At 24.1% G+C, this 23,880-nt stretch overlaps 12 protein-coding genes across 12 annotated transcripts; 4 read left to right on the top strand and 8 right to left on the bottom strand.

The window, feature by feature from the left end:
- Positions 1-507: 507 nt before the first annotated feature.
- On the bottom strand, positions 508-4,680 carry DICPUDRAFT_78730 (uncharacterized protein; the record flags this gene model as incomplete). The annotated part of the gene is made up of 5 exons (XM_003287830.1): positions 508-2,246; positions 2,317-2,640; positions 2,711-3,031; positions 3,103-4,104; positions 4,665-4,680. The coding sequence occupies 5 exons, from the start codon at positions 4,678-4,680 to the stop codon at positions 508-510; spliced, it is 3,402 nt and encodes a 1,133-aa protein (XP_003287878.1).
- Positions 4,681-4,814: 134 nt separating this feature from the next.
- On the bottom strand, positions 4,815-5,399 carry DICPUDRAFT_91999 (uncharacterized protein). The gene has a single exon (XM_003287829.1). It carries the CDS (start codon positions 5,378-5,380, stop codon positions 4,847-4,849), a length of 534 nt encoding a protein of 177 aa, XP_003287877.1. The 5' UTR covers positions 5,381-5,399; the 3' UTR covers positions 4,815-4,846.
- A 926-nt stretch (positions 5,400-6,325) lies between these two features.
- Positions 6,326-7,152, top strand: DICPUDRAFT_91998 (uncharacterized protein). Its single transcript, XM_003287846.1, has one exon. The coding sequence runs from the start codon at positions 6,339-6,341 to the stop codon at positions 7,134-7,136; it is 798 nt and encodes a 265-aa protein (XP_003287894.1). The 5' UTR covers positions 6,326-6,338; the 3' UTR covers positions 7,137-7,152.
- A 203-nt stretch (positions 7,153-7,355) lies between these two features.
- DICPUDRAFT_78727 (uncharacterized protein) lies at positions 7,356-7,928 on the bottom strand (the record flags this gene model as incomplete). Its single annotated transcript, XM_003287828.1, has 1 exon — positions 7,356-7,928. One exon carries the CDS (start codon positions 7,926-7,928, stop codon positions 7,356-7,358), a length of 573 nt encoding a protein of 190 aa, XP_003287876.1.
- Positions 7,929-7,998: 70 nt separating this feature from the next.
- Positions 7,999-9,326, bottom strand: DICPUDRAFT_97850 (uncharacterized protein). Its single transcript, XM_003287827.1, has 2 exons — positions 9,185-9,326; positions 7,999-9,104 (listed from the first exon to the last, which is right to left on the bottom strand). The coding sequence occupies exons 1-2, from the start codon at positions 9,307-9,309 to the stop codon at positions 8,075-8,077; spliced, it is 1,155 nt and encodes a 384-aa protein (XP_003287875.1). The 5' UTR covers positions 9,310-9,326; the 3' UTR covers positions 7,999-8,074.
- Positions 9,327-9,631: 305 nt separating this feature from the next.
- Positions 9,632-10,870, bottom strand: DICPUDRAFT_78725 (uncharacterized protein; the record flags this gene model as incomplete). The annotated part of the gene is made up of 3 exons (XM_003287826.1): positions 9,632-10,273; positions 10,374-10,522; positions 10,591-10,870. 3 exons carry the CDS (start codon positions 10,868-10,870, stop codon positions 9,632-9,634), a joined length of 1,071 nt encoding a protein of 356 aa, XP_003287874.1.
- A 1,075-nt stretch (positions 10,871-11,945) lies between these two features.
- On the top strand, positions 11,946-12,815 carry DICPUDRAFT_78724 (uncharacterized protein; the record flags this gene model as incomplete). Its single annotated transcript, XM_003287845.1, has 4 exons — positions 11,946-12,265; positions 12,334-12,421; positions 12,488-12,651; positions 12,731-12,815. 4 exons carry the CDS (start codon positions 11,946-11,948, stop codon positions 12,813-12,815), a joined length of 657 nt encoding a protein of 218 aa, XP_003287893.1.
- A 232-nt stretch (positions 12,816-13,047) lies between these two features.
- Positions 13,048-14,927, bottom strand: DICPUDRAFT_47601 (uncharacterized protein). Its single transcript, XM_003287825.1, has 3 exons — positions 14,799-14,927; positions 14,327-14,606; positions 13,048-14,244 (listed from the first exon to the last, which is right to left on the bottom strand). Exons 1-3 carry the CDS (start codon positions 14,871-14,873, stop codon positions 13,175-13,177), a joined length of 1,425 nt encoding a protein of 474 aa, XP_003287873.1. The 5' UTR covers positions 14,874-14,927; the 3' UTR covers positions 13,048-13,174.
- A 1,923-nt stretch (positions 14,928-16,850) lies between these two features.
- Positions 16,851-18,485, bottom strand: DICPUDRAFT_97847 (uncharacterized protein; the record flags this gene model as incomplete). The annotated part of the gene is made up of 3 exons (XM_003287824.1): positions 16,851-18,050; positions 18,111-18,356; positions 18,429-18,485. The coding sequence occupies 3 exons, from the start codon at positions 18,483-18,485 to the stop codon at positions 16,911-16,913; spliced, it is 1,443 nt and encodes a 480-aa protein (XP_003287872.1). The 3' UTR covers positions 16,851-16,910.
- Positions 18,486-19,300: 815 nt separating this feature from the next.
- Positions 19,301-20,117, bottom strand: DICPUDRAFT_33197 (uncharacterized protein; the record flags this gene model as incomplete). Its single annotated transcript, XM_003287823.1, has 2 exons — positions 19,301-19,377; positions 19,466-20,117. The coding sequence occupies 2 exons, from the start codon at positions 20,115-20,117 to the stop codon at positions 19,301-19,303; spliced, it is 729 nt and encodes a 242-aa protein (XP_003287871.1).
- A 1,240-nt stretch (positions 20,118-21,357) lies between these two features.
- DICPUDRAFT_33196 (uncharacterized protein) lies at positions 21,358-21,767 on the top strand (the record flags this gene model as incomplete). The annotated part of the gene is made up of 2 exons (XM_003287844.1): positions 21,358-21,526; positions 21,598-21,767. Coding segments are annotated over 2 exons (339 nt in total), but the record flags the coding sequence as incomplete, so codon positions are not given.
- Positions 21,768-22,527: 760 nt separating this feature from the next.
- DICPUDRAFT_78719 (uncharacterized protein) lies at positions 22,528-23,574 on the top strand (the record flags this gene model as incomplete). The annotated part of the gene is made up of 3 exons (XM_003287843.1): positions 22,528-22,606; positions 22,755-23,264; positions 23,342-23,574. The coding sequence occupies 3 exons, from the start codon at positions 22,528-22,530 to the stop codon at positions 23,572-23,574; spliced, it is 822 nt and encodes a 273-aa protein (XP_003287891.1).
- Positions 23,575-23,880: the final 306 nt, after the last annotated feature.

The following is a 23,880-nucleotide window of genomic DNA, read 5'->3' as shown; positions in this document are numbered from 1 at the left end:
TGGGATTAAATAAGCAACAGTTAATGTGGAAACTCTTTTTTTTTGGTTAATTTCGACCTTTTCTCTTCTTTTTCCTCTTCTTCTTTTTCTTTCTCTTCTTTATTTTTTTTTTTATTAATTATGCTTTTTTTTCACCCTTCTTTTGATTCTATTATTAATTTTTTTTTTCGTTGTAATGTTTATATTTATATATATCAATTATTAAAAAATGTTTTATTTATAGAAATTGTTTTAATTACTTAAAAATAGTTATATTGATTATTAATTTTGTACCAGAAATCAATATTTAATCTTTTTTTATTAGTATATACCCATATCATCTTTATTAGTTATATTTTAATACAACAATATATTTTTATAAAAAAATTATAATAAACTAAAATGAATAGAAAAAAGAACTATTTGGTGATTTAAAAACCATTGTTAAAAATGAATTTGTAGAGAAATTAGAAAAATAATGATATATTAAATTAATTTTATTGTTTTTATTTATTTTAAAATGATAGTTTATACTAAACATTCCAATGTAATATCTTTTAACTCACCAACTGTTGTCCCTTTTATAATATAACCAAAAGTATATTGTTCATATGCGTTAATTGTTGAATGCCATGATGGTAAAGTATATCTATTGCCTGCAGTATCTACACCCCATATTTGATCTATATTATCCATTTTAAAACTAAATAATTTTAATGCTTTATTTCCTGTATTTTTAATAGTAATTGATGCTTGAAGGAATGGATATATTTCTGAATTGATCCAAGTAGAAACAATAGTTTGTTCGACGACATAACTACATGGTAATGCTGGTAAGGATGGTATAACCAAAAGTGAATTTGATGTGATACCGTCGACAATAACACGAACATAAAATGGTGTGGATGTTGGTGTGATGCTGTTGGTCATTACTACAATACCTGAAAATAATGAAAGTGGTGTGTTTTTCCAACCTTGACCGTTTTGATAATCGACTTGTAAAGTAATTTTAGTGGAGTCAATACCGAATTTGTGACCATAGATTTCTAATGATGTACCAGTAGAGTTAATGGCGCTGGTGGTATCGAGTACTGGATTGTTTGAATAGGTTACTTTAATAGTGCTTTGGAAACCAAGTGATTGGAGATCAGTAGTGGAATAACCATTGATGTTTAATTGATTATCAACAATACCGTAGACTGAAACAAGAATACCTTGGTATGAACCATAACCGTATGGTAATTGAATTGTGCATGAATATGTTGCAACACCAATGGCATATGATACTAATTTACTAACTTGTTTAACAGTGGTGAATGTTGGTGAATTTAAGAAGATGTATGGGTTGTGTCTTGAAGATATACCAGATTCAGGATCAGATGTAGTGAAAGTGAAAGTTAAACTTCTTAAAGCATTATGAGTACCGACATCGATGGTATTAGCTGATGAGGCGAAATTTGTTAAAACTGGTGGAATATTATCGACAGCAGCTTGTGGACAGGTAATAGCCAATGATAACTGTGATGATGTTAAGAATTTATATAAAGGATTAACATTTGAAGTGGATGGTAATATTGATGAATGACCTTGGGTATCAGTGATTGAAGCAGATGAAATTCTAAAAGTTTGAGATCTACAGGTACTAGCAGTTACTGGGATTCTTAATTGATAGGTACCGCTGTTTTCATTACCTGATATTGCATTGGCTGGTGTTATTCTAATAATATATGGTTCTAAATCAAAGTCACTTGTAATATTGAATTCGGCAGATTTGAAACCATTTGGTGAATCTTCGATTCTAATATTCCATCCAATATTTGAATTTTCAGTTATCTCGACTATATTTGATGGATAAGCAGTAAACTCTGTAATAATTGGTGGCATTTGATCTGCAAAGCTTGAGAAAACTCTTAACTGTGCTGCATTACCAATAGTTGATTTAAGGAAGAATGAACCATAGACATTTGGTGAGAAAAGAAGGTAGTAGTCTAATTCACCACTGAACATTCTAGCTGGAATCTGGAAGCTAATACAATACAACCCTTTTGTATGATCATATGCACCTGGTATACCATTTAAAAGATCTACTCTTTCAGGATTTAAAGGTGTGAATAGTGGAACAAAACGTGGTATAATATTCTTATCGGCATTAGGTACTCTAAAGCATAAAGTATTATTAAATGGACCATTTGAGACATCAACATCATTATATTTAAACTCGAATGATGTGAAATCGAATGGGTCAATATTATTTTCTAAAACATACTCTATATAAATTTAATAAATATGAATTAGAACTCTATTATAGTTTATGAAATTTTATAAATAACTACATACTGTATGATGGGAAAAGGGGGATAGTTTCTAGCTCCATGTTATAAAATGGTTTATTATAGTAGATATCTTGACAATTACCTGCTCTATCACAAACAGTCACAGATGGGGATCTTCCGAGATAGTAAGATTCAAAACTTAATATAGTTTCAAACACACCATCAAAAATAGTACCGTAAACTAAATCTGATGAACTTGTTCTTCTTGAACCTGCAGTTTCAATATAAGCAATACCTGATCCAGAATCAGATGCATAAACTCTTAAAACTACCTTTTCATTGAGAACTCCAACCAACTCTACTTTTTTTACAAAGGGGTTTGTTTTATCTAAAATTATAAAAATTTTATAAATTAATAATTTGTAAAATATTTGAAAAAATTAATATTTAAAACTTACCTTCAATATAATTTGTAATAGAATTTGGGAATGTATCGGGGCTTTGATTTGCCCTTATTACAATAACCTCTAAATTAGAACCTGACTTATATGGTGATGCAATATATGAACTTGAAAGCCTATGATATTTAATAGTACCATATGAAAAACTCCATGGATAACTGGTATCTACCTGTTTATAAAAAATGGTATTTTCATTTGAAATATATGTGTTGGGATTTAACGAAGCATATACCTCTGCATTAATTAATGTTGCCCCAATATGAGCATTTTCCATTACCAAAGAATATGAATATACTGCAATAGTATCATAATTTTTTTCTAAATATAAATAAATTAATAATATTAATAAAAAGAACCAAGAGTATAAATATTAATAAAAAAGAATTTACCAATAAAACTAAAAGAGCTGTCACCACCTACTCGTTTTGCACCTTGGGAATCAATAATTTGAATGTGTGATGTAATTGGTGAAGTAGCAGAATCAAAACCTAAACCTCCTGGGGTGAAGCCAATATAAGTTCCATTACCTATAGTACCAAAGGTTGGAAAGATAGCATTTTGTACCATATAGTCAGAATTGGAAGCAATATTTAAAATGTTATTTTTGTTTAAAATATTTAAAATGTACATTGCACTATTTACCATTTCTTTTTTTGTTACAGTTGAACCAGCCACTGGATACATTTGTGAACTTGCAACTACTAAAGATGGATTGAATGGAGCTTGAATTCCATCGAAAGCACTTGAATGTAATACCCTTCCATAAGCATCCTTAATGACAACATTAAATGGAGTGAATGGTCCTGGTGTTATAATAATAACCTGGGCCAAATAATTTTTAATTTTAGCACCATTAAAAAATTCAGAGAAACTGCATTGGAAATTCTGTGGAACGGTACAAGTAAATGCATCATATGGGAGAGATTTGGTAAGCTCATTAACTTCAAAAGCCTTTATCCAGTACATCATTCTATATATATCATATACTAATTGCCATTTATTTTGTTTAGGAGTCATTATGAGATTATTTGGTACTGGATCACAACTAAGAGTGGCATAATTGTCAAAGTCCCATGTCATTTGTGGGTTAAAAGAGTCATCAAAAGCTTGAAATGAAACCGAGACGCTACTACCAACTGGTACTCTATGTGGAATATTGAATAATGCCATAGTTTCGTTTAAATATGTTACTGGGCTTTCCCAACCATTTAAAGTTCTAACCCTCAATTGGCCATCATATTCTATTAAAACACCAACTATTAAACTACAGATATTTTCTGAAAAGTAAGCATATTGATCAGAAACTGGTAGTTTTACTTTTTTAATTATAGGACTACTAATAAAACCACTGCTACTGCTGATACTAGCACTACTACCACCACTGCTACTGTCTACATATAATTTTTAAATATAAATAAATATTAATATACACATCCGCAATTGCTTTTTCGAAATAATATAACTGTACTCATACCTGATAAAACAAAACTAATTAATAATAATATTGTAAAAACTAAAATAATTTTTTTTATCATTTTTTTTGGTATATATATAAAACTAAAAATTGAAAAAAAAAATATAAAAATATAAAAAAATAAACTATTTATACATTTTTATTTTTTTTGTTTCCTTAAACTTTAAAGAAACCGATAAAAAGCTATAAGTTGGCCATCGTTGTTTTTTTTTTATATTTTAGATTTAGCAAGATTGATTAGATGATATAGCTGATACGTTGCGACTATTAATTTAAGTTGATGATAGTTTTTTTTAAAAAAAAATATTAACCTTCAAAATTTAAAAAAATTGATTATATTTTTTTTTTTTTTTGGAGGAAAATTATTAAAGATCCAAAAAAAAAATAATAAAATATTATTAATATCTAAGATTTTTTGTATTACGAAAGTGATGATGTTATAACCTATATTCGTTCTCGATACGTGAAGAAACTTACATTCTAACCATATCATATTTTTATTCCATCACTAATAAAAAATAAAAATTATATTTTGAAACTGTGTGTATTTTTAATATATCTATCATAAACAATAATTTATATTTGTAATAAAATAATTTGATAAAGAATTTTATTCCTTTTTTTTTTATATATAGTATTTATTATAATATAATGTTTATTTAAACGTTGCTAATTAAAACACCAACAATGGTACCTAATTCTTTACCACAATCGGCAAAGTCACCTGATTTCCAATCGGCAATCATAGTCTTGAAGTCATCAGTAAGGTTGTGTTTGTTCTTCCAGATTTCTAAGGCTTCTTTGAGGATGAATTCGACAACACCATCAGCACCTGATGATAATTCTTTGGCAATATCTTCAATATCACTGACGAATTGAGTGATACCACATGATTGGTAGACAACTGGGATTGATTGGATGGCAATACCTAAATCTTGGATACCAACACCAACTTGTGAGATTGATTTTGATTTGAAACCAGAGTCGATTAATTGGAAACCAGTGACGAATTCATTTAAAGTGTTTTCAGCACCATTTAAACAGGCTTGGGAATTTGGGTTTAAGGTGATTTCCATACCATCAGCGAAACCAATTAAGAATTGACCGATTTCGGTGATATCTGATTCTTCTTTGGCAAAAGTAGCGCCAAGTAAAGCGAAAATAGCAAAAATAACAAATAATGATTTATTCATTTTAAAAAAATAATAAACTGTATTAAATAAAAAAAAACAATATATTAATATTTTATCCTATAAATTTAAAATATAACAATAATAACAATAATTTAGAAAAAAAAAAAAAAAATTGATGATTACAGTGATTAAAAAGTTATTGTGATGATGTGATTGTAAAACTTAATAAAAAAAAAAAACAATTTAATAAAAAATAAAATAAAATTAATTATTTTTTAATTAGTGTGTTTGTGTGTGTTTATTTTTATCTTTTTATCTTTTTTTTTTTTTTTGTTGAATTTGGGTGTGTGTTTTTTAATTCTTTAATTTTACATTTTTAAAAAAAAAGGTCAAACTAATAAATTTTAAATAAAAATAAAAAAAAAGTTATCAATATTACCTTTAGTACACAACAAAAAAATAAATAAAATGGAGAAAAAAATGATTAAAAAATTTAAAAAAAAAAAAAAATTTTAAAATAAAATAAAAAAAATAAAAAAAAATAAAAAAAATAAAATTTTTTTTTTGTAAACGCGGTGATGGAAAAGTAATTTGAATAGTTTATTGTGAACATATATCCAAACTAATTTTTTATTTTATTTTATAGAAAAGTTCAACTGAAAGATATTTTCCTATGGACCAAAATAAGTATCTTTATAAAAAAAAATAAAAAAAAAAAATAAAAAAAAATTGGAAAAATAATAGGACAAAAATATTATTAATAATTAAGTATTTTTAAAGAAAATGAATATTAAAAAAAAGAAATAATTAATATTGTTTATTGATTTATTTGTTTGTTTATTTGTTTGTTGATATTTTGGTAATTATCGAATTCCCATACACAACAAAATTTTATTTTTTTAAATTTATTTTCATTTTCGCTTTCATTTTTTTTTTTTTTTTCATTTTTTTTAATTTTTTTAAAATTAAATATAAATAAATAAAATTATAAAAACAATAAAATAATATTATTTTAAAAATGAGATTAATAATTAAAAATAATAGCAGTGAAGTTGGGGAATATGTTAGCCAAGTAATTAAAAAGAGAATTTTAGATTATTTTAAGAATAGAACCGATGGTAGACCCTTTGTATTGGGTTTACCAACTGGTTCATCACCATTACCAGTTTATAAGAAATTAATCGAAATGTATCAACGTAAAGAAATCTCATTTGAAAATGTAGTAACATTCAACATGGACGAATATTGCGGACTTGAAGCAGAACACCCATTCAGTTATCATTACTTTATGTGGGAAAACTTTTTCAAACACATCAATATCAAAAAAGAAAATGTTCATATTTTAGATGGTACTGCTAAAGACCACGAAAAAGAATGTGCACAATACGAAGAAGAGATTCAAAAAGCAGGTGGTATTGATTTGTTCCTTGGTGGTATGGGTGTCGATGGTCATATCGCATTCAACGAACCATGCTCTTCATTATCAAGTCGTACTCGTATTAAAACATTAACCCGTGATACTATTATTGTTAACTCTAGATTCTTTGATAATATAAACCAAGTTCCAACAAGAGCACTCACTGTTGGTGTAGGTACAATCATGGACTCTCGTGAGGTTGTACTCATTGTAACCGGTCATTCAAAGGCTTTAGCTCTCTATAAAACCATCGAAGAGGGTGTTAGCCATATGTGGACCGCCTCTGCCATTCAAATGCACAAAAAAGCTATGATTGTTTGCGATGACGATGCCACTGACGAATTAAAAGTTAAAACTGTAAAATATTTTAAAGAAGTAGAAACAAATTCTGAATATTAATAATATTCAAAATAATAAAAAAAAAAAAAAAAAAAAAATAATAAAAAACAAAACAAATAATAAAAAAATAAAACAATTTTTTAGTTTTATATATCTTTTAAAAGTGTGTTTTACTTTTTAACTATTAAAAGAAATTTATAATGGATTTTTTTAAGAAGTTATAGATAGTTATATAATCTATTTAAATATATACAGTTTATTTACAAATTGGTTATTGCTTTAGTTTCTTTGGATTGGCGATTGCTCTGCTGGGTTTATAATATTATCTAATATTAGTTTTGATGACGAAGACGATGAAGTGTCATTATTGTTTTTGTTAATAGTTTTGTTATTTTTATCTTCTCTTCTTTTCATTTCAGTTTTAGCAAACATTTCGATTGCTTCATCTGATAAAGTATATTGGATATTATTTTCGGGATTTTCTTCATCATAATATTGATTTTCATTGGTTTCTTCATCTTGATTATAGTATTCATCTTGGTTATAATATTCATCTTCATTATAATACACATCGTTATAATATTGTTGTGGGTATATGTTATTGTCATATTGTGGTTGTGGCTGTGCTTGTTGCTGTTGATGATGATAGTTGTTATAATGATATTGCTGGTCATAGTAGTGTCTATTGGATTGAGGAGGGTTTGATTGGTATTGAGGTATTGGTAGTTGCTGAAATTGGTTTTGTGACCTTATTAAATCTCTTTTAAAAAATGGGTGTGATATTTTATTTAATCTATCATCTGATATTAAATGAAAAGGCAATGGAACTATATTATAGTTATGATTATCCATTTTTTACATATAGTTTTTAAAAAAAATTATAAAAAAAAATAAAAAATAATAAATTTTAAAATTTTTTTTTCAAATTATTATATTTTTTTTTATTTAAAATTATAAAAAAATAAATTATAAAAATAATTTATTTGTATCTTTTTTGTCTATGGGTAATTTTTTTCATCATTTTTGTGGTAAACTTGTTGATTTTTTTCATTTTGTCTTGGTGGAGTAAATTGATTTTGTGTTTTATATGTCTTTTGTAAATATTGCAAGTAATCTTCCTTATCTTCTTCATCGTTTTTGGCTATCATTCCAGGTCTCTTGAATTTATTATCCTTTATATTGATTTTATCCAATACCTTGTTATCAGCTACGACCCTATCAAAGAATGCTGGTGAGTAGGGATTGTCCTTTTCATTATATCCTTTTTTTGGTTCTTGTAGTTGGTGATTTCCTTCATCTAATATTATTTGTTGATCTTCATTTTGTTGGCCTTCATTTTGATAACTATTGTGTCGTTCATCATTTTGTTGTTGATCATCATTTTGTTGTTGGTCTTCATTTTGTTGGTCATCGTTTTGGTTGTTATCATGTTGATCATCATTTTGTTGGTCATCATTTTGGTTATTTTCATGTTGTTGATAATCATTTAGCTTATTTTGTTCGTTATATTTGTTTTCATTGTTATTTGCATCTTTATTTCCCTTTTCCTTGATTTCACCTTCATCATTTTGAATATTAATGTTTTTATTGTTTACATAGTCATTTATATAGGCAAAATCATTTTGGTCTCTATTGATGATAAGTTGAGAATAAGCTGCCAAGCAACCATACTTTGATCTCCAATGAACAGCTACTAAACCATATTCATTTGGACTTTGAACCTCTGGTTGCCCATCACCGGCACTGGGATCGCAATGGAAGACATATGATAATTCGTATCTTGATCTAGGGTTATTTGGAATTTTGTCACCACCTCTATAGGATACAATTACACTTGGACCAGTTTTACCAGCATTATGTATAGAGTAATACTCTCTATTTGAACCTAAGCCATAGCAGCTCTTTGTTTTAGCGTCATATTTATATGCAACCATATCATTACCACATGGATTATCCCCAACTGTATTATTGCAAATATTGAAATAATAAACATCACCGTTATCACCATTAACTTTATAATCTTGATCGCTGATAATATAAGAAGTGTTGGTTTATATTTTATATTTAATTTTAATTTTAATTTTAAAGATTTGAATATAAAAACTTACGTTCTTATTAATTTTGATAAATCAAAATGGTAGCCTTCAATGGTAACACTACATTTTTGACCGAGGGTTATATAGGTAACACCTAATAATATTGAAAAATATAGCAAAAGTTTATTTACACACATCTTTAGATATATTGTTCTGTTGTTATTAATAGATGAAAATTGAAAAAATTTTTTTTTTAATACCCCCCTGTTTGTAAAATAAATATTTAAATAAAAAATAAAAAATAAATAAATAAAAATAAATAATTATAATGGGTGGCAAAATTATTAAAAAAAGCAATAACTACTATTTTATTTGTAAAATAAAAAAAATAACAAACAAATATAAAAAAAAAGGAAATATTTGTAGTTTTAAAATATGATATTTGTGTATTACAATTTATTTAAAAAATGAGGTTTTTTTTTTTTTTTGTTTTTTTTTTTAATGATCTTTTTTATACAACTATGGGAATAATTGTAACAATAAGTCACTTAATGAAATGACCCCAATTGGTTTTTTAGTTTCGAGACTATCTACGATGAAGAGACGATGGATAGAATTTGTGAAAATCTTTGTTAATGCTGTTTCAAAAGTGTCACTTTCTAAGATGAATTGGGCATGTCTTGGTCTAACAGTAACAGAGTCGGTTTTGAGGTATCCCAAAAATTCTTCAACTGGTTTATAAAGCTTCCAGAAGAATGCACCATCAGTTGCAATTGCTTTAAGGTCACGGGCTGAAAGATTATCAATTAAAGCACCATTACCATCAACAACAGCGATACCATTAACATCTTTATTCTCAAGGATCTTGAATGCATCAATAGCTAATGTTGAGGATTCAACAGTAATGACATTACCCATACTAATTCCAGTCATGTTTTTAACTAATAAATCTTTCTTTGAGCCAAGTAATGGGAGGTTTTCGTAGACAAATTTGATTAATTGGGATTGGGTTAAGATTGAAACCAAATGTCTATTAACCATATTATCGAGAATTGGGATTCTATGTACCATTGGATCTCTTGCAAAAATTTCAAAAGCTGAGAAAAGTGAATAGTTTTGAGTAATTTGGGTTAAATCTATTTGATTTGGTGTGTGGATATCCTAGATTTAAATTTTAATAAAATTAATATATATTTAAAATTTTGAAAAAAAAAAATTAAATAAAAAAAAAAAAAAAAAAAAAAAAATACTTACTCATTACATCATTAACAGTAAGGGTTTTGAATTTTTCTTCCTCCTCTGATAATTTCCAGAAATCTTGTTCAATTGACATTTTTTCTTTTCCGAAATGAGTAGTTACATGTCTTACAATATCTAATAAATCAATGAAACCATACCATTTCTTTTTATCTGTAAAAAAAAATTAAAAAAAATTAATATTTTAAATTTTAATTTAAAACTTTTTCAATTAAACTTACCAGTTTGTTGGAATACCGGGACGGAGAGGAACCCTCTTTCAATTAAACCTTTGAAAACTTTGGTTAAATTGTCAGTACGTTCACAACTAAAGATAATTTCATCTCTAGTTTTAATTGACATGGCACGAGTATTAACCAATTTAATCAAAAATTGAGTACCATCTAAATTTTGTGGAACTTGGGTATTTAAAGCAGTCTTTACATCTTGTACTTCTGCTGTTTTTTGTTTTTTTGATGCATCATTTTCTGTTGCTGTGTTTCCTTTTCTTTTTGATTCCATTTTGTTTATTGTTCTATTTTTGAATTATTTATTACTAATATAAAAATAACAATTTATTATTTTTTATTTGTTTAGTTTTATTAAAACAAAGAAAAAAAAAAGAAAAGAAAAAAAAAAATATTAATAAATAAATTCACAATTAAAAAAATTAAAAAATATTTAAATTAATTTTTATTTTTTTTATTAATTTCTTTTTTAATCAACTATAGATTATAACAAAAAAAACAATTTATTTGAATCCAAAAAATTATTCGAAAGAAAAAAAAAAAAATTATTTATTATATAAAATTCCAAAAATGGAAAAAATTAGAAATCTTACATTAAGGTGCTTACTTGATGAATTAAAATAGAGAAAATGAAAAAAAATATTGAAGGTATGATTTAATTTCTTTTGTGATAAAATAAAAAATGAATAAAAAATAAAAATAAAAAATAAAAATAAAAATAAAAAATAAATTCAAAATAATAGGCTATTTAATCGAAATAAATAGAAATAAATAATTATTTTTTTTTTTTTGATAAATATTGCTCTATTTTAGTATACAAATTAATTTTTTTGTAGAAAACAATAAATAATAATTAAATAAATTTTGCCCATTGTATTAAAAAAGAGCGCATTCGATAATAAATTTAAATCACCATATTAATATTATTTTTTTTTTTTTTACTTTTTTTTTTTCATTATAACAACACAACATCCATTCTCTATATGTTGAAATGTGTGTTGTTTTTCTATTAATTAATTCAATTATTAAAATTTATTTTTTTTTTAATTAAATTATTTTTTTATTTTTTAATTTTTTTTTTAATTTTTTTAATTTTTTAATAAAATATTTTATAATTTTAGTATATATAGTTTTTTAAAAATTAAATAATTAAATAATTTATTATTAAATAATTAAATAAATAAAATTATTTCCAAATATATAATTTAAATCTATAAAACTAATTTTTTTCGGATTTTCCTTTTTTTTTTTTGTATTTTTTTCATTTTTTAATTAAAATAATTTTTTAATTTCAAAATAAAAAACAATTATCATTTTCAATATAAACAACAATTTAAACTTTTCTAAAAATGGAACAGCAAGATCCCTTATCAAACAATACCAACAATAATAACGATATTGAAAACAATACCACCACTACAACAACAACAACTAATATAAATAATAACAATAATAATAGTATAGAAATAAATATGCCAACTAATGAAGAAAACGATAACAACACAATTACCCAATCAACAGAGGAACCTGAGGATGGATCATCTTATGAATATATATCAGGCCAAAGAGTTTGTATTATCATAGACTCTGATGAAAGTACAAATAGAGCACTTAATAAAGCAATGGATTCATTTGATAAAACCAAAGATGAATTATATTTATTAACAGTGTATGTATTACAAACTATAAATTTTAATATCAATTATTATTTACTAACTCTTTTTACCATACGTACAGCACAAGTTCTTTAGATTTTTTAAATGATGAAAAAAATGATGCAAAACTTTCGCTCTACAAATATGAACATTATTTTGACTCTATTGGTGTAAGTTTTTATTTACTTTTTATTATAACACTCGAACATAATTATTAACCTTTCATTTTTTTACAGATCGACTATATACCTATTTCAGTAGAGGCATATAATATATCATCAAAGATTGTTTCAGAAATTGAAGAAAATGAAATTGATATCGTTTATGTTGGTGCTCAAGCACTTTCACATGTTTCAAATCCTGATAATATTATTTTTTCAGTTTTTAGCTATATTAAACAGTAAGATTATCTTTTACAGTTATTAACAACACAAAAAAGTAAAACAATTTCTAATTTTTTATAATTTTCATTTTAATAGAACTGTTTTAGGTTCAATTGTTTCAAATTTAAAGAGTTCGTCAGAGAAAATTGGATGCAGTTGGAAACTCGAAATTGTAAATTAGAAATATACTCAATAAAATATATAGCCCCTCATATTTATTACATAATATAACAATATTTGTTTTTTTTTTAATAAAATCATGTAAATAAACAATTTAAATTTCTCAATAAATAATAACTTTAATTCTTTGAAAGGATTAATATAATGCACTATAATAAAATAATAAAACATTAATATAATAAAACATTAATATAATAAACATAAAAACTATAAAACTATTGTATTTTTTTTTTAAATTTTTTTTTTATTTTTTTTTTATAAATTTTTTTTTTTTAAAATTATATAGGTTGTATTATTTTACTGGATTATTATTATTATTTTTTTTTTTTAAAGAATTATTTTTGAATTATTGATTTAAATTTAGAATAAACCACTTAAACCACCTAATTCTTGTTGTTCTTTAACAAAGGTTTCAAAGTATTGATAAATGATAGTAACGGCTAAAAGAATACCTGTACCTGAACCAATGGCACCACAGAAATCGGCAATAACAGTTAAAGCACCAATGCAAAGACCACCAAAGGCAGCAGCAGTTGGAATGTAACGGTTGAGTTCCTTGATAACTGAAGTATCACGATGACCTTTCATGGTCATACCTTGGTCTTTGAGTTGTTTGGCAACGTCACGAGCAGATGAACCAGAGACTTCGATCCAAACTTTAGAGAAGAGGGCACATGAAGTTAACATGAAAACAACGTAGAATAAAGCGTGGAATGGATCGGCAATAACGGCGCTGATGTTATTTGGTGATGAAATGTAATAGGTAAGACCTCCAGTTGGGATCATGTAACCACCATATTCGGAATTTCTCCATGCACCAAGTAAATTAATTAAAATATTGTCTGGGAAACGACGGTATAATAATTGTGAGATGAAATAAAGATTTGAAACTAAAGCTGATTGAAGAATAATTGGAATATTTGAGGTGTAGAATAATTTGATTGGGTAAGTACCTTGTTGACCAGCGACACGAGTTGATTTGACTGGAAGATCTACACGGAAACCTTGGAAATAAATAACAACTAAGAAAATTAAAACGGTGGCTAAAAGATTAGTGACATTTGGAAGGTTTTGTCTGTAGAAGGCTTCTTTGAGGGCTCTGACTTTATCGTTACGGGTGAGTAATAAGTGGAAAAGAGCAATGACTGCACCTTCAAATTCGGTACCTCTACCAGTGTTGATGGTGGTTGGTGAGAATGTTTTCCAAATAATAGTTTCACAAATGTTGGTGGCAATGAAAAGTGAAATACCTGAACCAATACCATAACCTTTTTGTAAAAGTTCATCTAAAAGCATGACAATAATACCTGCAAAGAATAATTGTAAAACAATTAAGAAGCAATTGCCAAAACCTAAAACTGATGGATCACCATATGTACCTGACCAAATATAAGCTGTACCTTGACCAATACAAATTAACATACCGAATACTAAATAAATAAATAAAAATTGGTTAATAATCATTTCATTGTTTAAAACTTGATAATCATGATGATGATCGTGAAAATTTACATTTTTGGGCAGCTGAGAATAAATCTCTATCTTGTTTAACAGATTGATCGATTTCAATTAATTTAGCACCAGCTAATAATTGCATAACCATACCAGAAGTAACAATTGGTGAAATACCTAATTCCATTAAAGTACCTCTATTTGAAGCCATAATAACTTTAGCCCAATAGAATGGATCTGATGAATCGGTTGATCTAATACCATAAAGTGGGATTTGTGAACAAACTAAGAAAATAAATAAACAAATAGCAGTCCATAATACCTTTTCACGGAATGGAACCTATAAAAAATTTAAAAAAAAAAAAATATATTAATATCATTATTTTTATTATTATTATCATTACTAATTATAATCATTAACTATTATTGTTTGCTATTATCATTATTTGTCGGTTATTTATTTATTTTGTAATTATTATGATTATAAATTGTTTAAATATTTTTCATATTTTTTTTTTTAGTTTGAATTTACCTTTCTATCTGGTTGACCAACTTCTGGAATAATTGAGGTAAATGGTTTGACGATATCTAAGAAACGGAAACCCATTTTATATTTTAATTTTTATATATATCTATTATAATATATATATTTTATGTGACACTAAATAATAAATAATAAAATTGTTAATTAATATTTTTGTTTTTAAAATTACAGTTTTAAAAATACAATAAGAAATAAACAAAAATAGAAACAGAATCAAAAACAAAGAAAAAGGCCCCGGGTTTTTTTTTTGTTTTGTTTTTTCCAATTTTTAAATTTTTCCCATTTTTAAAAAAAAAAAAAAAAAAAAAAAAAAGAAATAATATTTTACCCTAGTGATGATGATACTGAAAAAAAAAAAAAATAATTTAAAAATTTTTTTAAAAAAAAAATTATAAAAAAATTAAAAAAAAAAAAAAATTTAGGGGGATGGCCCCCAGCCAAATTATTTTCTTTAATGAAATGGCTGGAAAAAAAAAATATAAATAAATTAATATATCCTTCAATTTATGAAATTTGAAACTTTTTTTTTTTTTTTTTTTTTTTTTTTTTTTAAAAAAATATATTTTTTTTATTTCTTAATATATACATGTATTCAGAAAAATAAAAATAAAAATAAAAATAAAATTAAAAATAAAAATAAAAATAAAAATAAAAATAAAAATAAAAATAAAAATAAAAAAAGTTATTTTTAAATTTTAAATTAACTTTAGTTTGAACAAATTCAACATCACAACTGAAATTTAATTATTATTTTATATCTAAAATTCATGATTGATAAAAAATAATAAAAATAATAAATAATAAAAAAAAAAATAAAAAAATAAATCTAATAAATAAATCAAAACTAAATATAAATTGATTTAAAGAAAAGATAATAGTTATGAAAATGAAAAGATAAAGGTTATTCATTTTTCATTTTTTTTTTTTTGATTTTTCTTTTTTTTAAAAAAATTTTCGGTTCGTTTTTTTTTTTTTACCCCATAACCACTCAAAATTTTTTAAAAAACTATAAGAAAAATTTTAGTGGCTTATCAATCAATATAAAAAATTTTGAGCGTACCGTGGGGGGATTGGGTTCTTTTTATACCAATCTAATAATAAACCTGTTTTAATATGCTCAAAGAAAAAATGGTGCCTTTAATCAATCGGTAATCTGTTCTATTACTGGATTTTCATGCAGTCACTACATTCCTTATTTAATTAAAAGAAAAAAAAACATACATATATAATTATAATATTAATTATTATTTAAAAATGATATAAATATTCAATTATAATATCTCAATTTTATAGTCATAATAATCACATATAATAATCAAATAATAAATAATGTATTTTTTATTATTACTGACTTTTATTTATATATAAATCACAACACATAAATTAATATATTGTCGGTCATATTGTTTTCCAACATAACTCAAAACAATTTTTTTGGTCAACAAAAAATAGCATCTCGTTATCGTTTTTTTTTTTATTTTTTTTTTTTTTATTTTTTTTTAATTTTTTAATTTTTTTTCTCAAAAATTTTTCTTTAAAAATTTTTCTTTTCTTTTTTTTTTTATTTTTTTTATTTTCATATTTTATGTTGATCTCTATCCTTCGCTATGTAAAGTATATTTATGTTAGAAACACAGTTTTTTTTTATATTGGGTATGTAAATAATGAATATTTGTTTTATTTTTTATTATTTTTTTTCGAATGATGATAACCTAAATAATAATCTCTTGCTGATTCCTTTTGATATTCCGTTCTGGAATATTGGGGGATACTCTGTGACTCTTTATTCATAGTTACTCTGACTTTTTTTTTTATTTTATTTTTATTAATATAATTATTTATACACATACATTAAAACATATAAAACTAACATTCTTTTATTTTTATACAGATTCTTTCTTTGTTGCTTTCTAAAGACTATAGCCATAAATAGAAATAATTTCTATTTATAAATAGTTTATCAACTATCTTTTTTAATAGGTTTATTAATAAAAGATTTTAGATAAATAATTTATAAATAACAATTATTATATTTTTTTTAAAAACTATAAATAAAATTTTCTAAAAACTTTAAATATAAATAAAATTTATTATTTTTATTTATCTTTTTTCTAAAAGATAGTCAAAGTCTTTATATTCAGATTGGACAATGCCATATTTAATTGATTCATCAATTTTTTTGCCATCTGTTGACATTATTTTAAAATTTAAAAAGATATTGGACACAAAGAGGAATAATTCGTCAAGGGAGAAGTTTTTACCGACACAATTTCGAGGACCAAGAGTAAATGGTAAAAATGCTGGATTGTGGGGATCTTTTAAGAATCTTGTTGGATCAAATTCTTCTGGGTTGTCATAGTATTCTTTATTCATGGATAGAGCATGTTGATTGACTGATATGATTGCATCTTTAGGGATAAAATATTGATCATTTATTATAATATCATTCTTTGCTACTCTTGGAAGTGAAAATGCAGTTGGTGATCTGTATCTTAATGATTCTTTGATGAATGCAACCGTGTAAGGAAGGTATTGTCTATCCTCAATATTGACTACATTTCTATCTTTACCAACTACACTCTTAATCTCGCTGTGAACTTTTTCTTGAACCTCTGGGTAGTTGGAGGCCATCATAAAAATATTTGTATTTGCATTAACACTTGTTTCAATTCCACCTATGATGATATCTTTACAGTTGGCAGCAATTCTTTCAATATAGTCTGGGTCTGAGTCCCTAAATTCTTTGATCAAAAGATCAACCAAGTCTCTACATTCATTTGGATCATATGTATCTAAATGCTCGTAAACTTTCTTTGTAAAATAGTCATTAAATAATTTAGGATTCTTTTCAAAGTATTTTAGGTAAAATGAATAAAAAGGTTTTAAAATATCTATAGCTTCAGCTGGATTTCCTTTTCCAAATAAATTAAAAATCTTGTTCATTGGAATAATAAATTCTTTTTGAACATTTTCATCATTTAAATCTAGACTCTCATTAAGCATATATTTGGAAAATATTTTTAATAAATAGTTGATGCTATGCTTTAATGGATTAAATGGTTTTTTAGCAATTGCATGTTCATTCATTGCATAAATAAATAATTGGGTCTCATCTTCGATACACTTGTAAATATGTTTTATATTGATTTTTTTTAATGATTGTGATAGAACTCTTCTATTTTCTTTCCATGCTTGACCGCTAGATGTCCCAATGCCAAGGTTTCCATGGAAACTTTTTACCTTTAAAAAAAGAAACAATTAATATTAGGTTATTAAATTTTAAATAAAATATATGCATACAGGAACGTCAGGTCTATTGGCAAAGTTTTCGAAATTATCGACATATATTTCTTTTATCAATACAGGATCGTGAGCTGTGATATAAGTGATGTCACCCACATGGATTCTAACTATTTTTTTATATAAATTTAACATATTTTCAAATGATTGTTTGGACATATTACAAACTTGGTGCAAATTTCCAATTACTGGTAAAGGAATAGGACCATCTATTTGTTTTTCATTTGAAACCTTTAGTTTTTGATACTGGATAAAAAATAAAAAAATAAAAAATATTAATAAAATATAAATTTATAAAAAAATAATATAAATACATACACCCGAATATATAATATAAGATATTACAATATAAAATATTATAAGAATCACATTCATTTTTATTTATATAATTTAGTTTAGAGAATAATAAAAAAAATATTTAAATAACAAAAAAAAAAAAATTATAAAAAAAAAAAAAAAAAAAAAAAAAAAAAAAAAAATTGATATATTATTTGAATATACACAGTTAAACCTAATAAAGTTAATGGGCAACTATCGAATTGTTTTTTATCTTTTACTTTTTTTTTTTCATATTTACCTTGCACAATTTTTTTTATTTAAAAACACTCCCCTAAATATTTTTTTTAAGTTGTGGTTATATTATTTTTTTATTTATTTTATTTATTTTTACTCTTTGGAAAAGTAAAGTTGTACTTTGTTTATTTAGGGTATTGGATTTATAAGATTTAATTAAAAAAACAATCTTTAATTTTGATATTTAATTTAAAAAAAAAAAAAAAAGAATTGGTCGCGTGTTTGTATATCGTTTTAAAATATTACACGCACAACATAAATTAGTAATCATATCTGGTCTGTAAAAAAAAAGAAAAAATAAATAAAAATATTAATTATTTTCCACTAAATTGTTTATTTAGGTTGTTAGGAACACAGAAAATAAGAGAGGAACACAAAAGAATGTTTATTAAATAAATGTAATTGAATGATATAATTAACAGATGAGATATACAATTTTAAAAAAAAAAAAAAAAAATTTTTTTTTATGAATATATGCACCAATACAAATAGAGGGGGAAATTATTATTATGTTTTTTTTTTTAAAAATATTGTCAATTTTATTATTATTCATATTTATTATTTATTTTATTATTGGGTCAATTAATTTATTTAATATTATATTTTAATATTTTTATTTAAACACCTCCTCCAAATTTAATGGTAGAGTCATCGGTTGAATTTGGAACGTGAAAAGCTGCATGTAATAATGTGACTAAAATAAAAATGATTAGTAATTGATTTTGTGTGTGTATATAAAAAATAATATGATAGTAATAATAATAATAATAATTGATAATTACTTGTACATGTTGCACCAATTAACCAAAATATTGAGGAGCCAGCATATAATAAGAAATAAAGTGAAAGAAAAGCTTGAATGCCATAACCAATTTTCTTTTGAATGTCAGTGAGGTTTGGATTGATATAGTGAATATATACTGAAATGAATAAGAGGAGGCCTAATAATAAAAGATAGAATGGATTTGTAATGACGAAATAACAAGAGAAGACAATAAAGAGAATTAAATAATTGGATTGGAAATATACAACATTTTCTTTGATTCTACTTGTGGTATCTTTGATTGCTGGAATTGTATATTGCTGTCTTTCACCTAAAAATTGACGCCAGTTACGAGTTTGTTCCATTTTGGTGTCTTTAAACTCTTTTATTTTTGATGTAATTGCATTGACTCTGTGTGATAATGCTGATGGTTCTAAAGAAATATTATTGTTACCTAAAGCAAATCCCATTACTGCACCTGCAACAGCTTGTGATGCTACCGATGATACTGAAGATGAAGATGATGCACTGCCGCCTTGTGTTGGTGAGGTTTGGGACATTTGTGGTGAGATTGGTGATGAGATATTGCCACCGCTAATTGTATTGGAGTTTATAAACTCCATTCCCGAGTTTGTATTATTATATGTTGTTTCATTATTTGATTCGTTCATTTTGGTATGTATATATATTATATATGTATATTGATAGTACTTTTATTTTATTATATGAAGGTTTTAATACAATGATTGTAATATTATATTAATATATAAATTAATTTTACAAAAAAAAAAAAAAAATAAAAATAAATATTTAATTTAAAATTTGAAAATATTTATGTGGGTGTTTGTGTGTGAAAATTTATATATAAAACAAATTATTTGTTTTTTTAATATTAGATTTTTCGTTAGGGATTTAAAAAAATTATTTTTAAAAAAAAAAAAAAAAAAAAAAATTAAATTATTTTTTAAAAAAAAAATTCAAATGAAAATTATTTATTTAAATTTGGTAAATGATAACTATTATTGCTAGCTATTACTATCATTATTTTGATTTGGTTTTTAAAGAAGTCATAATAAAAATGTTTTAAAATAAAAAAAATAAATATATATATTTATACATTTAAATAAAAAAATAAAGATAAAAATAATTTAATTTTAAATTAATATAAAATAAAAAAAGGCTAAAAATAATTAGGATCCTAATTATTGGAAAAAGAGATTGAACAAATATAAAAATTAATTTATTTATTTGGAAATATTAATTCATTAATATTTAAAAAAAAATTTTATTTTTTTCAATTTTTTCATTTTTTTTTTTTTTTTCGTTTTTATGAATTTTTATTTTTTTATTTTTTCTTTTTTTTTCACAAACTCATTAAATATATATATAAGATGTCATTCTTCCAAAGAGCAACATCATCATCATCAAATTTCTTTTTAAATACTGGTATGATCATCACAAATCGAACACTATTCTAATTATGGAGTGGTGTTTCCTATTCTCTTTCTATCAATTAGCATATCAATAATAGCACAAAAGTAATCACTAAATAATATGATTATGGAAACTTTTAAACGTATCGATTTGGATTACAGGGATTTATAAAACATAGTTATCGTGGATATAGTGATTATTATAAATCAGCAATAAACAATAATATATTACTAGTATCAAATTACATAATAATCCACAATACATAATAATTTTTTAAAAATTAAATAATAATAATAAACAACAACAATAATAATAATAATAATAATAATAATAATAATAATAATAATAATAATAATAATAATAATAATAATAATAATAATAGTAAATAGCAATATTATAATATGATTTAATAATATTAGAAATTAAAGAAATAGAATTGGTTTTAATTAATATACATTTAAATTTTATATAGTTGAAAACCTCATCGCTAAAAGATGGGCTACTCACAAATCTGCAGGTTCAACTAAAAATGGTAGAACATCAAACCCAAAATACTTGGGTGTTAAGAAATTTGGTGGTCAATTTGTTATTCCAGGAAACATTATTATTAGACAAAGAGGTACTCAATTCCATCCAGGTTTAAATGGTAAATAAATATTTATTTATTAGCAATATATAAGTAGTATACATTATATTAACAATAATATATTAAAATAGTTGATATTGGTAGAGATCATACTATTTTTTCAACAGTTGCAGGTGTTGTTCATTTTTCAAAAGAACCAATTAAAGGAACCAATAAAATACGTAAATTCATTTCAGTAGTCCCATTACAAAAAGAACAAGAACAAGAACCAATCGAAAAAATAACAACCACTGAAAATTAAAAAAACCCATCAAAAAAGAAAACTATATATAAATAAAATAAATTTTAAATAATTTTGTAAAAGATCCAACACAACAAAATAAACACTGAAATATTTATTGTGTATTTATTTTTATTTTCAATTAATAATTTTTTAAATGAAATCAAAATTAAAATATATTTAGAAAAAAACATTTTTATTAATATTTTGATTTTAAAAAAGTCGAGCTTTCAAAAATCACAACCTTATCAAAAATATTAATATTTTTTGTGTAACATTATCCACCACATAATTATTTTGTGTGGTGTGTTAAAATTTAATATTTTTTTTATTTTTATTTTTTACTTTTTTTTTCTTTTTTTTGTTTTAAAAAGATTTTATTCTTTTTTTTTTTTTATAAATTAATTTTTAAATTAAATAATTCTATTAGAAATAACCAAAATTATTTATAATATTAAAATATTCGTTCATATAATAAATTTTCACAAAAATTTCAAATCTTTTGTTGTCTCCCCATTCATTTTTTTTTTTAATTTTTTTTTTTTTAATTTTTTTTTTCTTTTATTTATTTTTTTCTTTTTAAACATAATAATATTAATAATTAAATAATAATAGAATAAAAGTTTAATTAATATAATCATTAATCTATTGTTTATTTTATAATATTGTTGTTTTTTTTTGTAGTATTTGTTTTATTAATTGTCAAAAAAATAGTAAATTAATTATAGTTTGTTCTATAGGTTAATATATATATATTTGTATAAAAAAAAAGATTGTATAAATGGCTTTTCTTATTGGTAAAAAGAAGAATAGCTATTGGTTTGTTATAGGAATTCTTTATATTTTAATTTGGGAAACAAGTAAGTAAACCAATACATCATATAATAAACCCGAAAATATAATAAAAAAAAAAGATATTTTTTTTCATAAAATTTTTTTTTTTTTTTCATATACAAAATATCGATTACAACAGTGGCTAACTTTTAAATTCTTTTCATCTTTATAAAGTTTGTTGTTTTTCATATAGTACGAAGGAGATTGAAAGAGAAAAGCAGATTTATAGGGATATTTCAAAATCAATCTTTCAAAATTTAGAGGCATTAAGCGGTGGTTCTCAAGAGAATGGTAATCATAATGAAGACGATACCATCTATATTGATAAGTTTGAAGATGAGGATAAAGAAAAAAGCGGCATAGATTTAGATAGTGGTGATATTAAACCCAAAACAACAACATCAATAAAAAAAACAACTCCAATAAATAAAAAGATAATACCAGATTTAAGAGAACTATTACCACCTTTAAATTTAACATTCGATGTAAAGAATTCATCAATGAATATACCTACATATGTAAACACTGATTCCTTTAGCTTATCAGATATCAATATCAACTCTACTCATTTTGGAATGCAATCAGATAATATTAAAATGAACATTAGTGTAGAGGCAAACCAATTCCCAATCTCTATGAATTTAATTTCAAACAAATCAGATGTACCCATTTCATTAGGAATTTGTATGATAATATTTAATCATTATATTATTTAATAATTAATAAATTAACACAAATATTTTTTATAATAATACTTATAGATGGCGCAAATAATATTCCTGTCAATTTAATTGTTAGCTCACTTGACACCCCAGCATTAAACTACTTGGTAATATTTGTCTTTGGTTCTATTAATTTCATTTTAGTTGTTTTCGTTGTTACTCAACAAATTTCGATTTGTAAACTAAAGAAACGATTAGATGCTATAGATATTTCCAATCAAGTGTTAAAAGGAAAAAGATTTAAAAAAGGAATGTTTGGGATTCATCGATAAATAGGGGGGACGGGATTCAGAGGGTAATAAAAGTCAATGGGCAACAACCATAATGAAAGTTCATTGATATAGAGGAAATCAAGGGAATATTAATAGGCCAATATCATTTATTACATGCAATAGATGCGGGCAAATTTAATGGGAAAACTAGAATTTGGCTTAAGTGGCGGGAAATGGTTTAAGGGAATTTAGAAAAAAATTTTTAATTAGAAATGAATGCTTTTTGTTTTCCAAAAGATCCCCAAATAAATTAAATAAATTTTAAAAACTATATTTAAAAGGAAAGGTTTTTTTTTTTTTTTTTCC

The sequence above is a fragment of the Dictyostelium purpureum genome, assembly GCF_000190715.1.
Source record: "Dictyostelium purpureum unplaced genomic scaffold DICPUscaffold_115, whole genome shotgun sequence".
Lineage (NCBI taxonomy): Eukaryota > Evosea > Eumycetozoa > Dictyosteliales > Dictyosteliaceae > Dictyostelium > Dictyostelium purpureum.
The sequence above is the reverse complement of the archived record's forward strand: the minus strand, read 5'-3'. Positions and strand labels throughout refer to the sequence as shown.